We start from the raw sequence: 13,631 nt of genomic DNA on the forward strand, positions 1-13,631 counted from the left end.
GCCTTGCCTGCCCCCTAGTGTCAGAACTCTGGCAATGCAGACAAAATATTTTTCAAAACCATCTGTATTGCTTGGAAAGAAATAGAAGTTTCTTCTATTAGGAAGATTAGGGCTCAAATAGTCATTCCAATCAAAATCATCAGCAGCGTTCCTATAAAAATTCAGCCTTTATAGGGGACAGAAATATGAGCCCAAACTTAGGTGCACTCTTCATACAATTTAACCAAAGTTAAAAACAACACAAGGCAGCAAAGCACACAAGCCCAACAACATTCATGTTCTGCATGTATCATTTATAACAGAGAAAACAGAAAACCTAAATTTCCATAAATTTAAACATTACAGAATCTCTATAAACCGGGATTCACTCAAAAGGAGAAGGCAGTTCTCAATAAAGATGACTAACATTTATTAAACACTTACTGCGCAAACACAATTCTGAGCACTTTCCCAGTATTAAGTGACTCCTCATTACAACTCTTTAAGGATGACTTTTATTGTTTATTATCCCCACTTTACAGAAGAAGGGGCTGAGCCCCAAAGAGGTTTTGTAACCAGCCCAAGTATGAAAGGAGAATGTAAGCTAACCTGGATGCCTGCTGCTCAGTGTGCAGTGAGAATAAACCCTTCTTCTCTGACCCAGGGATCTCATGTCTTCTGCAAGCATCCAGGAAACTGACATGCTATCCTGTTAGCCTGCAAGAAATCTCAGACCTGTCACAATTTTTGACACCAGCCCCCAGTAGTGAGGTGCCCCTTCTACAGAAGATCTGGCTGAAGGTCAGCAGGTAAGAGGGCTCTCAGCATCCTTGGGTCACTCTGTTTTCAGCTTCTGAAGCCTTGTTTGTTAGAAATTTCTTTTTTCTTAAGGTTGGGCTGAAACCCAGTCTTCATAAAGAAATTCTCTTCATTACAGTCAGCTTCTAGGACAATGAAAAACAAGCCTTTTTCTCTTGTACACGATAAAGCTTCAAATCTTAAGCCACTGATCACATCTCCCTACACATACAAAGCCGTCAATCACTCCTTGAAAATTTCCAGACTTCTTTTCATTTTGGATGCTTCTAAATATGAAAATAGCTACCATTTATTGAGTGTTTACTATGTACTAATCCCTTCACCTACTTTCTTAGCTAATCATTCCAATAACCCCATAAGGTAGGCATGTACATCATTTTATTTTTACAGATAATGAAGCAAATTCAGAGAGGTTAAGTGGCCTGGATAAGGTCACACAGCTGGGATGTGGCATAACCAGGGTTATGTTTGACTCCAGGCCCCCTATGCTTTGCTGCCTCATTCTCAGTTGTGCTCCAGTTTCTTGGGCCCTTAATACTTTGGACAGAATATATTAAATAAGAGATTTTACACCAAAACGGAGTATATTAAATAGCAGCTAGGCACCATGGCATCTGCTGGAATGAAAACACCCCAAACCAGTCATACTTAAAGCTCTCTGGAGAAATGGAACTATTAAAATGAACTTGTAAACCAGCAGCACCCCAGTTCCCAACTCTCTCAGCTATAACGGAAAAGTAGCTATGCTTCTGTTTTCAAAGGGGAAAATTTTAATTTTTGAAGTGTCCAAATATTCCCAGGGATAAATCTCCAGAATGTAGGGTGTTTTGTGTCCCAAACTCATCATGTAACCAGCCAGTTAATTTCAAATGACTCTCAAGTTTCTGAACCTATCAGCATCTTTCCACTGCATTACATCTGCTGCCTTCTCGTGGGGAAATGATGTTACATATGGGGCTGGGGAGGGGCAAGACAGGGAACAAAAGGACAAAGTGCTAGTTGAAGAAATAATAGAGTTAACTCTGGCTTCCTTTTAAAAGAAACTAACCTACCAAATGGCTCTCACACCTTTCCTACAGATCAGGGCTACAGAAGCCCATGTCTCCTACTCAATTATTATGTCAGGTAGAATTTTAAAAGCAACAAAGTGGCCTTTTGTGTTTTCTAATTCCTTAAAGATACTACCTCTGGACTCTTGTGAAAGATTATCAATGCCATGTGCCTTAAAGAAAGATTCCTACCACTAATCCTGTGAAAATTAGGTGTGTTTTTGTTTCTTACACTTGAACTAAAATGAAACTTCGGTCCACACCTAACAATACCCCATCCGATCTGCCCAAATTAGGGGCGGTGTCCCACATTCTTTCCCTCCCTCTCTGTCTTAGAGGTATGGGTGGAAATGGGATTGTATAGTATCTCCTTGTTCATACACAGCCATCAACAAGCCACTCTCCTAATCTGAGCCATTAGAAGCATCCAAAAAACTTCCAACTAGGGCTTCCTAGGGACACAGTTCCTTAATTGGCCAGCATGAACCACAAAGTCTTGGGACAGTGTCAGGGGTGCTTCTGGACACCGCACAGAGGCTTCTTCAGTTAACTCTCTGCAACTTGCTCCCGCTCTCAGGCTGTTTCAGATACACCCAAAAATCTGAGCAGAGTTTCTCAGGTCTGACCCTTGACCTTGTCACCAGCTGAGCGCAATTCTGGGAAGAAACTCCACGTGGCCATTGCAAGGTCATCAGAGAAATGTACAACACCTCCCTGCCACCGCCAGTTCCCTCTTTGTCCATCTTTGTCCATCTCTCTCCCTCTCTCTCCCTCTCTCTCTCTCTCTCTCTCACACACACACACACACACTCACTCACTCACTCACTCACTCACTCACTCACTCACACAGCCTGCTGGAATACACAGCCTTGCTAGAACGGAAGTAGTGGGCAAAGGAAAAGCAGGAAGAAACAAGGAAATGAGGATCAAAGTACTCGGGTATCCTCAATTTTCAAAGAGCTTTCACAAATCGACAAGTAAACAATCAATAGAGCCAAGACAAAAACGGATAAAGGATAAGATAGTGCAAAGAAGAACAAATACAAATAGTCCCCCAGCACACTGAGTACTTAGTCAAAAAGAGTTGCAAGGGCTTCCCTGGTGGCGCAGTGGTTGAGAGTCTGCCTCCTAATGCAGGGGACACGGGTTCGTGCCCCGGAACGCGAAGATTCCACATGCTGCGGAGCAGCTAGGCCTGTGAGCCGTGGCCGCTGAGCCTGCGCGTCCGGAGCCTGTGCTCCGCAATGGAAGAGGCCACAACAGTGAGAGGCCCGCGTTCCGCAAAAAAAAAAAAAAAAAAAAAAAAAAAGAGTTGCAAGACAATCCAACAGCAGTTTTCATTACCATATTTGCAAAACAGTAAGACCTGATAGCACCCAGAGTTGATGAGGGTCTGGGGAAACGGGAGTTATCGTACTATTACTGCTGGTGTAAGTGCAACTAAGTCCAGAAGTTTTGGAGGGCACTTTGCACTATTAAAACCTTAATGCGTTGTGTCAAAGGCTGCAGGATACTCACCAAAAATCATTGTCTCCTCTTTGAACTGGGCCCACAGCTAGAGTATGTTTCCCAGCAGCCCAGGCAGTAAGGTGTGGCCATGGGCCTCAGCTGCAGCCAATGGCAGGACAATTCAAGGGGTGCAGTCAGCGTCTAACCCCGTTCATCAACACCTCCCAGGTGTATCCTCCATGCCCATTTCCCTTCCAGCTGGCTGGAATGAAGACCACTCTAGAACAACCTTTAAGGCCACGGGTTGAAAACACTAGAACTTCCATCCACTGTGGTTCCAAGAAGACCACAGTAGAGGAGAACATCCAGCTGACATATTACCCACCCAGCCCTCATGAGCAAGAAATACAATTTCTTTTATTTAAGCCATTATGTATATTTACTTGGTCTGTGTGTCACAGAAATTAGCCTACTCCCATACATTTATATGCACTTTAATTCAGCAATCTCACTATCAGGAATTCATCTGAAGTCAGGACACATATATTTGTACAAATATGGTAACAAGCTATATGTCCACCAAAATTGGGAGCGATCAAATAACTTATGGTACACCCACACAACAGATGACTATGCAGTGTTACAGAGAGTGATACAGATCTGCACGCACTCACATGAAAAGACCTCTAAACTTTATTGTTAAATGGGGAAAAAAATCAAGGTACAAAACAGGGTGCCTAAAGAGACATCTGTGCATACACACATACTGGTATATACATGCCTTTTTCTAGAAGGATAGGTGTGTGGATACATAAAATCTAAAACAGTATAGAAAATATATAAAATATAGATGACTATGTAAAACAATACCTAGAAGGCTATATGAAATTAACAACGTGACTGGGCCAGGGGACCCCCAGATATCTGCTTAAACATTATTTCTGTATGTGTCTGTGAAGGTGTTTCTGGAAGAGGTTAGCATTTGAGCCGGGGGCTGAGTGAAGCCAACGGCCCTCCCCATTGTGGGTGAGCCTCATCCAATCCCTTGAGGACTTGAATAGAACAGAAAAGCAGAAGAAGGTTGAATTTGTTCTTTGCCTCATTGTTGAGCTGGGACATTGACCATCTCCTGCCCTCTGTGCTCCTGGACCTCAGGCCTTCAGACTCAGGCTGGAATCTACACCATTGCCTCTCTGGCTCTCAGGCCTTTGAACCACATCATTGGTTTTCCTGGGTCTCCAGCTTGCAGACTGCAGGTCATGAGACTTCTCAACCTCCATAGCTGTGTGAGCCAATACCTTATATCAATAATAAACTAGTTGTGTTGGTTCTGTTTCTCTGGAGAACCCTAATAGTCAACAAAAAGTTAAAAGCCTATCTTTTCACATCTGCCTATTATTTTCTGGAATTTTTACCACCAGGAGAAAACTATGTAATTGATCACAGGGTGACAAATGGGCAAAAATCAGCCTATTAATAAATATTTATTTAGCACCCATTATATTCCAGGCATCAAGGACACAGCTTAAGAAACCCGCGAGGGAGTAAGACTTCACAGTAGGATTCAGGAGCCCTCATCTGCGGGTATGCAAAGGGTACAGGCAGGCCTCAGGGATTTTGCCAATTTGACTCCAGACCCGCGCAATAAAGTGAATATCGCAATAAAGCAAGACATGAAATTTCTGGTTTCCTAGTGCATATAAAAGTTATGTTTACACTATACTGTAGTCAATTAAGTATGTAATAGGATTATGTCTGAAAAAACAATTCACATACCTTCATTCTAAAATACTTCAAAGCTGTAAATGCTACCCATCATCTGAAACTTCAAAGAGCTATAATCTTTTCGCAAGGGTCACATCAAAGATCACGGATCACAGATCACCACAACGAACAGAGTAAAAATGGAAAAGTTTGAGATATTGCAAAGATCACCAAAACGTGACACAGAGACATGAACTGAGCAAATGCTGTTGGAAAAATGGCACCAAAAGACGCTGGATATGTAAAAAATGCAAGATCTGCAAAGTGTAAGAAAGAAGCTAAGTGCAATAAAATGAGGCATGCCTGTACTTCAATAAAACGAGGCACGTCTGTACTTCTGTAAAGATGGTTCTTCATGCAGCCTGCAGCCCCAGTGAGAGAACAGAGCCCCTTGTGGGCCGGAACCAGTCCTGATTGCTTTGAAGGTTGTTAAGATAAGAGGTGAGAAGGACTTAAGTTCCAAAAACGAAAGCAGGAAGAATCCCCCAAAAGACAAAAAATACCAAAAATGGGCTGAGAATCCAAATAAAATCATCTAGAAATTCTAAGATGAAAATTTCATTTCTTGCGCAAAACTTGCCAAGGCTTTGCTCAGACTTCTCACCCTCCCGGTTGCAGGAAGGTCTTTGCTTATATGGAAGACACTGCATCTCTTGTGTACACAATTCTAATCTTAATTTAGATTTATCACTACAGTTCCACGTTTTCCAAATTTAAAGGGTTATGGTATGAAATGAGGATTGCCACAAAGATTTAAAAGTGAAGGTTCGCATAAAGACTACCAATGTCGGGGGCTGGGGGCTGGTGGGATAAATTGGGAGATTGGGATTGACATATATACACTAATATGTATAAAACAGATAACTAATTAAAAAAATAGGTAACTAACAATAACGTGCTGTATAGCACAGGGAACTCTACCCAATATTCTGTAATGGAACGTATGGGAAAAGAATCTTTAAAAAGAATGGATATATGTATATGTATAACAGATTCACTTTGCTGTACACCTGAAACTAACACAACATTGTAAATAACTATATTCCAATAAAAAAATTTTTAAAAAGAAGGAAAAAAAGACTACCAGTGTGTATATGTTGGGTGTGGAGGGGTGATAAAAATAAGTAATCTAACCTGGAAGAAAAAAAACCTAAGTATAATGCCTTTTAATAAATGAATATTGAAATAAAGAAATACTGAAGATTCAGTCATGTCCCCTGTTTCCTCCAAGTTTAATCATTTTTCATCATAATCTCTCTGACATCTGGAAATGTGCGGGTGATAACTCCCCACCCCGAAATGCTTTGCTTCTTTACTAGCCTGACTCTCTACCTGCACCCAAGAAACGAGATGTGTATCAAACAGATAAGACTGATGACTTCAAATTCTCTATCCTTAAGAGCAAGCTCACCAAAATATACACAGCACAATAACCAACCAGCCCTGGGCACTTTCACAGCAGTCAAATGGTACTGATTTTATGCTGACTCATTAAAATTTCAATCATTAATTTTCTTGTCTTCTTGAAACTATTACTTAAGGACAATTGAGTCATGAGAGAGTTTAAAAACTTAAGCCTAGGACTTCCCTGGTGGCGCAGTGGTTAAGAATCCCCCTGCCAATGCAGAGGACACAGGTTCCAGCCCTGGTCCAGGAAGATCCCACATGCCATGGAGCAACTGAGCCCGTGCGCCACAACTACTGAGCCTGCGCTCTAGAGGCTGCGAGCCACAACTACTGAGCCCACGGGCCACAACTACTGAAGCCCGTGCGCCTAGAGGCCGTGCTCTGCCACAAGAGAAGCCACCACAATGAAGAGTAGCCCCCGCTTGCTGCAACTAAAGAAAGCCTGCGTCAGCAACGAACAACCAATGCAGCCAAAAATAAACAAATAACTTTATTTTAAAAAGAAACTTAAGCCTAAAATTAAATCTTAACCTTAACTTATCAGGATAACTAAGTAGAGAGCTTCACATGCTGTATATCTGAGGGTAAGGATAACTAACAAACTTCTCTACATACTTTCTTGGAGAGAGACTTTACAATCCTGATGCATACATAGTTTAGGGCTCAAGCTTCACTCTTTCACTAAAAAGTCAAAGCATGCCTGGCACTGCCACACCTCTAATTACTGAAGCAGAGACAGCAAATTAATTGCTTGACAACAAGTCCACTGACAAATGTGAATTATTTAGGAAAACATAATTCTCCGGGGAGTTTCCAAGTCTGTGTCACTTTAAATGTAGATGTAACAAGGAAAGGGGACAAGAAACACACACGAACATACACACAGATACTTTACTGATTATTTTCATCTTTCTTTAGAAATAAGCAACTACAGCCATGGGTCTCACTAGAAATTAACAGAATGATTCTCTAAAACTTCAGACATTCTATTTTAGGCCCTGTGTAAAAGTTACCACCGCTTTTTTTTTCTTTTGTTCCTTTCTTTTTCAATCTTTCACCATCTTTTCTTAAAGCGGTCTTAAAATTATCTGAAAGCTCCCTTCACTGTAGCCCTGGAAGTGTTCATTTAAGTTTATTAATGAAGATGTTCTGCCTTCAAAGGAAGCCGGAGTATATAATCACAAAGTGCTGCTGGTTTTCCAGGATTCTTTGAGAAAAATCACTGAAAAAATGAAAGTGTACTCAGGAAGTTAAAAAAGGAAAAACCTGGAGGACATTTTAGATAGATGTCCAGAACAACACGATTTAAGCATCAAACCCTTAAACTGCTTTACTCTGTTGTATTTCATGCTTCCTCTGGTTAGTTACACACCATCAAAAGCTTTTGTCAATTACCTGTGTCTAAAATGTGGGCTTAGGGGGCTTCCCTGGTGGCACAGTAGTTAAGAATCCCTGTGGGATTCGAACCCGGAAGGGACAAGGGTTCGAATCCTGGTCGGGGAAGATCCCACATGCCGCGGAGCAACTAAGCCCGGGTGCCACAACTAATGAGCCTGTGGTCTAGAGCCTGCGAGCCACAACTACTGAGCCCACGTGCCACAACTACTGAGGCCCACGCGCCTAGAGCCCGTGCTGCACAACAAGAGAAGCCACCACAATGAGAAGCCCATGCACCGCAATGAAGGGTAGCTCCCTGCTCACTGCAACTACAGAAAGCCCACGCACAGCAACGAAGACCCAACACAGCCAAAAATAAATAAATTAAATTTAAAAAATTTTTAAATAATAAAATAAAATGTGGGCTTTGGTGTTTGAAAGGGTTTTATTACTTGATCTCAGTGGCGCGCAACGAGCTTAAAGGGCTTACCTGCGTGTCCCCGGAGATGCTGGCTGGAGGCAGACATCAGCTTACAGCACACCATTAGCACATAGGCCAGAAAGAGCCAGTGAGACAGCAAGACTGACCTAGCACAGACTCTCATCCTGGAAAGAAAGCAGGACGCAGTTAGTGAGGGCTGAGCGACACAAGGCTTTTCAGCAAACACCATCCTGAGAAGGTAGGGAAAGCAGTGGAAGATGCTCAACTATGGACTTCTTCCCCCACAAGGAAACTGAAGGCCAATCCAACCTTATTTGCACTGTGCATTCACTCAATTTTCAATAAATACCTTTTTTTTTTAACATCTTTATTGGAGTATAATTGCTTTACGGCGTTGTGTTAGTTTCTGCTGTATAACAAAGTGAATTAGCTATATGCATACGTATATCCCCATATCCCCTCTCCCTCTTGCATCTCCCTACCATCCTCCCTATCCCACCCCTCTAGGTGGTCACAAAGCACTGAGCTGATCTCCCTGTGTACAAGTTTTCGAAGTTAGCTACATGCCTCGGTGAGAGGTCTATTTATGAATCCCTAGAGTGTAGCCTGAGGGGCCCTGATAGAACATGGGGGTTATATACTATTTTATAGCATGAAATTTAAAAAGCGACATACTTAGAGCTGGATTCAAATAGAAGATATGTGGTTTCCTCATTTGAAAGAAACCACAGAAACTTTCACACCAGGCTCGAGAGATTTCCCCTGGTTCCTCTGTTTATTAACGCCCTCTGCCTAGAAGACTGGCTGAATAGTTTATTAATCCAATCTCAAAGTTTGATGGGAATATGAGCAAGTACAGGTGAATAGAGAAACAACTTCATATAGATGTCAACAGATAAATGGATAAAGAAGATGTGAGATAGATATGATGAAATATTATTCAGCAATGAGAAAAAAGGAAATCTTGCCATATACAAAATTTTAGATGGACCTTAAGGGCATTATTGCCAAGTGAAATAAGTCAGATAAAGATAGATACTGTATGATCTCACTTACATATGGAATCTAAAAAAGACAGACTCAGAGAAACAGGTTAAGTAGCATGGTGGTTACGAAGGGTTGAGAGTGAGGAAAATGGGTAGATATTAGCCAAAGGTCAAATATTTCAGTTACATGATTAACAAGTTTGGGGATCTAATGTATAGCATGGTGATTATAGTTAATAATACTGTATCATATACTTGAATGTTGCTAAGAAAAACGTTCTCATCACCAAAAATTAATTTTAAAAAAAGGTAACTATGTGATAGTAGGAAGGTGGTAGCTGATACTATGCTGAGAATCATTTTGCAATTGACAAACATTAAATCAACACAGTGTACACCTTAAACATACACAGTGTTATGTGTCAATTACATCTCAATAAACCTGGGAAAATAAACTTCACCTCATATGAATGGACAATACCCAGACAGTTGCTCAAAGACAATTCAGGTCACAGATATGGTTGTGTGGTCTATTCTAAAACAACTCCTCCCCCCAAAAAAAGAGTAAGTAAAAAGAAAATAGCCAGGGGCTTCCCTGGTGGCACAGTGGTTGAGAGTCCGGCTGCCGATGCAGGGGACACAGGTTCGTGCCCCGGTCCGGGAAGATCCCACATGCCGCGGAACGGCTGGGCCCGTGAGCCGTGGCCACTGAGCCTGCGCGTCCGGAGCCTGTGCTCCGCAATGGGAGAGGCCACAACAGTGAGAGGCCCGCGTACCGCAAAAAAAAAAAAAAAAAGAAAATAGCCAGTATGCATTCTACTGCCCCCTCCCTAACTTTCTGCCCTTTTTGATATTATAGAGAAATTAGACAGCACTTGATTAACTTTTATGTTTGCTATTTTTTTTTAATTAACTTTTTCAAGCAAGAGTCGTAGTTCTTGGCGTTTGAAACTCCAGTGATACTAGGTTCTGCCTGGCACATGTCTCATGGTATTTAGGATAAAAGATCCACCACAGAGGATCAAAGGAACCCCCTTTTCATAGACACAAGATGTATAAACACTCATGGGCAGACAATAAAGACATGGCCCATGGGGATGGATCCCTGTTTGGGTAACACTAGAGGCAAAGCTTCTGAGGAAATCCCGGAAGGAAGGGTCTAGCCACCCCATGGCTGTCAGCCGCACAGAGCCTCAACCAGAACCATGATTCCATGCTCAAGGGAAGGCACAGCCTTGGGGACCTGGTGCCCACATCACACTCTGGGAAGTAGGCTGTGGCCTCTCACAAGTTAGTCAAATAGATCTTGTTGAAAGATCTCGTACTGCTCCCTGATTTGAGACTCAATCTGCCTTTGAAGCAACCACAGTGAGACAAGATTCTAAGATTATCTTTGAAGAGCACGGTGTTAGAAGGGACTCGAAGCTTGACATCTTTTTGCCCCTTGACTTGGAAACCCTGAAAATTTTAAACCGACATGGAAACATAGGGTCTCTTTGCTTTGAAGGGCCTGCACATGCCTTAATTTTACAAAGCATGTCTTCTGTCTCCCCCACCTCAGCACACACATGGTAAGTAGAAACCCTAGGATCAGTTTGAAAGGTGGCAAAGAATATACACGTAAGCCTACGTGAGCTTGAGGTGCTATTGTTTAATTATATTTTCACTTCAGGAAATTGATTATTAATTTATTACTAACAGGGAAAGCATGTAGGTTCAGAATTCCATAGTTGCTGAATTTTTGAATGAGGTGCTCTATCTCACCGATAATGTTTTAAAATTTCATCTGTTAACCCCAATATCAGTTACTGATCTAACTGTTACAAAGGCTTATCCCTCTTACTCAAGGATCAAAAATTCAAATATCTCCAAATAAATGTGTAGGCTGCCTGGGTCAAAAGCACTGGTGAACAGTAGGTACTGTAGAGACCTGTCTAGGAGCAGCTGCTCCAAGTGATGCCAGGAATGACTTTTAAAGAAAAGCCGTTTTCTGATATGCAGTCTACACACTTTATATGTTGGCAAGTTATTCCATTTTCTTTGTTTTTTTTGTTTTTTGTTTTTTGGGGGGCGGATACGCGGACCTCTCACTGTTCTGGCCTCTCCCTTTGCAGAGCACAGGCTCCGGACGTGCAGGCTCAGCGGCCACGGCTCACGGGCCCAGCCACTCCACAGCATGTGGGATCTTCCCGGACCGGGGCACGAACCCGTGTCCTCTGCATCAGCAGGCAGACTCTCAACCACTGCGCCACCAGGGAAGCCCCATTTTCTTTGTTTTAAAAACACAGTGCAGAGCTTCCCTGGGGGGTTATTTAAAGGATGCTCTAGGGAGAATCACCTGTGGAAGGGAAGGGGCGAGAAGAAGGCAAGACAGAAGGAGGAAACAGCCTCAGATAACCCTATGGAGAGTTCCACAGCTGAGACGCCCCTTCTCCTCGGTACCAAGTTGGAGTGAGGGGCCAGGCCTTTATGCTTGGACATAAGGGAAAGTCTTAAATCTTCAGCAAGGAGGCTCTTTTGTTTGTTTGTTTGTTTGTTTTTGGCCACAGCACATGGCATGTGGGATCTTAGTTCCCTGACCAGGGATCGAACCTGCGCCTCCTGCATTGGAAGTGTGGAGTCTTAACCACTGGATCATTGGGCGAGTCCCCCAGCAAGAAGGAGGCTCTTTGAATTGAGGACAATTCAAAGGAGCTGTAGGCCATCTTCTGTAATACTTCCAACAGTTGAGGGAATAAATCCTTCATTCCTGAAGGGGGTTCTGGGTAGTGCATCACCGACCACTACTGTCCATCTTCAGACAGAAGATTCCAGGGCATGTGCATAATTTACTTGGTGGGGCTGTGAGAATCAGCCTCAAGAGAAGACTCATCCTCTGAGGTAGAAAAGCCTGTGCCACGCTCACTAAAATGTCATGGGAAGAGGTTTCAAATACAAACTCTATGCCAGCCTGGGCCTGTTTTGCCCTCAGAACCATTCTTTCCCCTTCCCTTGGGTAACGCCCATACACTGCATTTCCCAGCCTCCTGAATCACCTGGCTCCTGGCTGGGCTTAACCAATAGGAGACCCTGGCTGGAGCCTGGAGGGTGGAAGGGAAAGGGCAGGGTATTTCTCCCCACCTTCTCTGTCTTGGTAGGTGCTATGGAGTGGCCATTTCTCCTCCACAGTGTCCATTTCCAAGAGAAGGGCCCACCATGGATCCAGCTCCCGCTGAAGGTCCCTTCCCCTAAGCACTGGTCGGCAGTACTGCCCTCCTATGTCCCACCAGCCTCAGGATGGCAGAAGCTTCCTGCTCTTGCTGATCTCTGGGCTGCCTCTGTATCTTCTGCTTAACGTCTTAACGACTCTCCCATCACATGTGTAACCAGTTCCCTGAATTCACTTCCCTCTGTTCCACGTTATCAGGATGGTTTCTGTTTTCCTGCTTGGATCCCAACAGCAAACCCCAAATCAAAAGTCTCAGGGGCCACTGTTCCAAACCTCGGGTGATAATTCCTGATCTAACTTCTTCTTCATGGACAATTCTACATACCGGTGCGGGGTGAACAGTTACAAGTTCCCAGTGCCTAGAGTACTTATAAGTTAAGTATTTACTTGACAGTAGCTATGATTCCCCAGAGAAATGCCTACAGATAAGTGGGCCGCTATTGAGCAATGATTCTTTATTTCATTCAATAATCTAGGACCCCCTCCGCCAGTAAAAGGATTTCTCACCTACTACATCTACCGTGATACCTCAATTTCTACTACATGGAACAATTTTGCCCAAATGTAAAACAAAATTGGTTTACCTTAAAAATCTCACCATGTACCCTGCTGAGCGGCTGAAACACTGCTTTACAAACTGAAATGATTTCAAAGATGAGAGCTAAAATTTTTTAACCTCCCCAAATTCCCAAAAATTCAACATAAAAAGAAGGCTTTTATAAAGGATCATCAACGCTAAGATACTCAGTGTGGCTAAATTCTTTATGCTTCGTAAAGATACCATCTCTAGGTATGTGTTAAAACCATTTTACCTTGGAGACTTCATAAGATTAGGTTCCAGCCAAACACAATTATTCCAGGATGTATTTCAGAGTGACTCCAAATTCCCATTGGTAGCTAGGACCACTTCTGCAGTTCCAAAAAATTATCTTAGCTTGGAAGACCTATTTTAAAAAACAAAAAAGACAGGAATCCATTAGCATTTTAATGCTGAAATGATGCAGATGTCCAGTAGCAAAATAGTGGCTTTTTTACAATGCCGCCTGCATTTTCAGGCAAGCGGTAGACAGCCAAACACATCCACATTCGTAAAGTGTCCTAACAGACGGAGCGGAGGGGAGGAAGATACAGAATTCTACACTTATTAACTA

General features: G+C 42.7%; 1 protein-coding gene across 1 annotated transcript in view; it reads right to left on the reverse strand.

The window, feature by feature from the left end:
• The window catches only part of TAFA4 (TAFA chemokine like family member 4), a 128,026-nt gene extending 114,720 nt beyond the window's left edge, over positions 1-13,306 (reverse strand). Inside the window, exons 1-2 of the mRNA XM_019947428.2 lie at positions 13,293-13,306; positions 8,335-8,450 (exon numbers count right to left, since the gene is read on the reverse strand). Of these exons, the coding sequence (XP_019802987.2) occupies positions 8,335-8,450; positions 13,293-13,306 (130 nt within the window). The remainder of the gene's footprint in view (positions 1-8,334; positions 8,451-13,292) is intronic.
• Between the last annotated feature and the right edge of the window lie 325 nt (positions 13,307-13,631).

Source organism: Tursiops truncatus, chromosome 10, assembly GCF_011762595.2.
Source record: "Tursiops truncatus isolate mTurTru1 chromosome 10, mTurTru1.mat.Y, whole genome shotgun sequence".
Taxonomy (NCBI): domain Eukaryota; kingdom Metazoa; phylum Chordata; class Mammalia; order Artiodactyla; family Delphinidae; genus Tursiops; species Tursiops truncatus.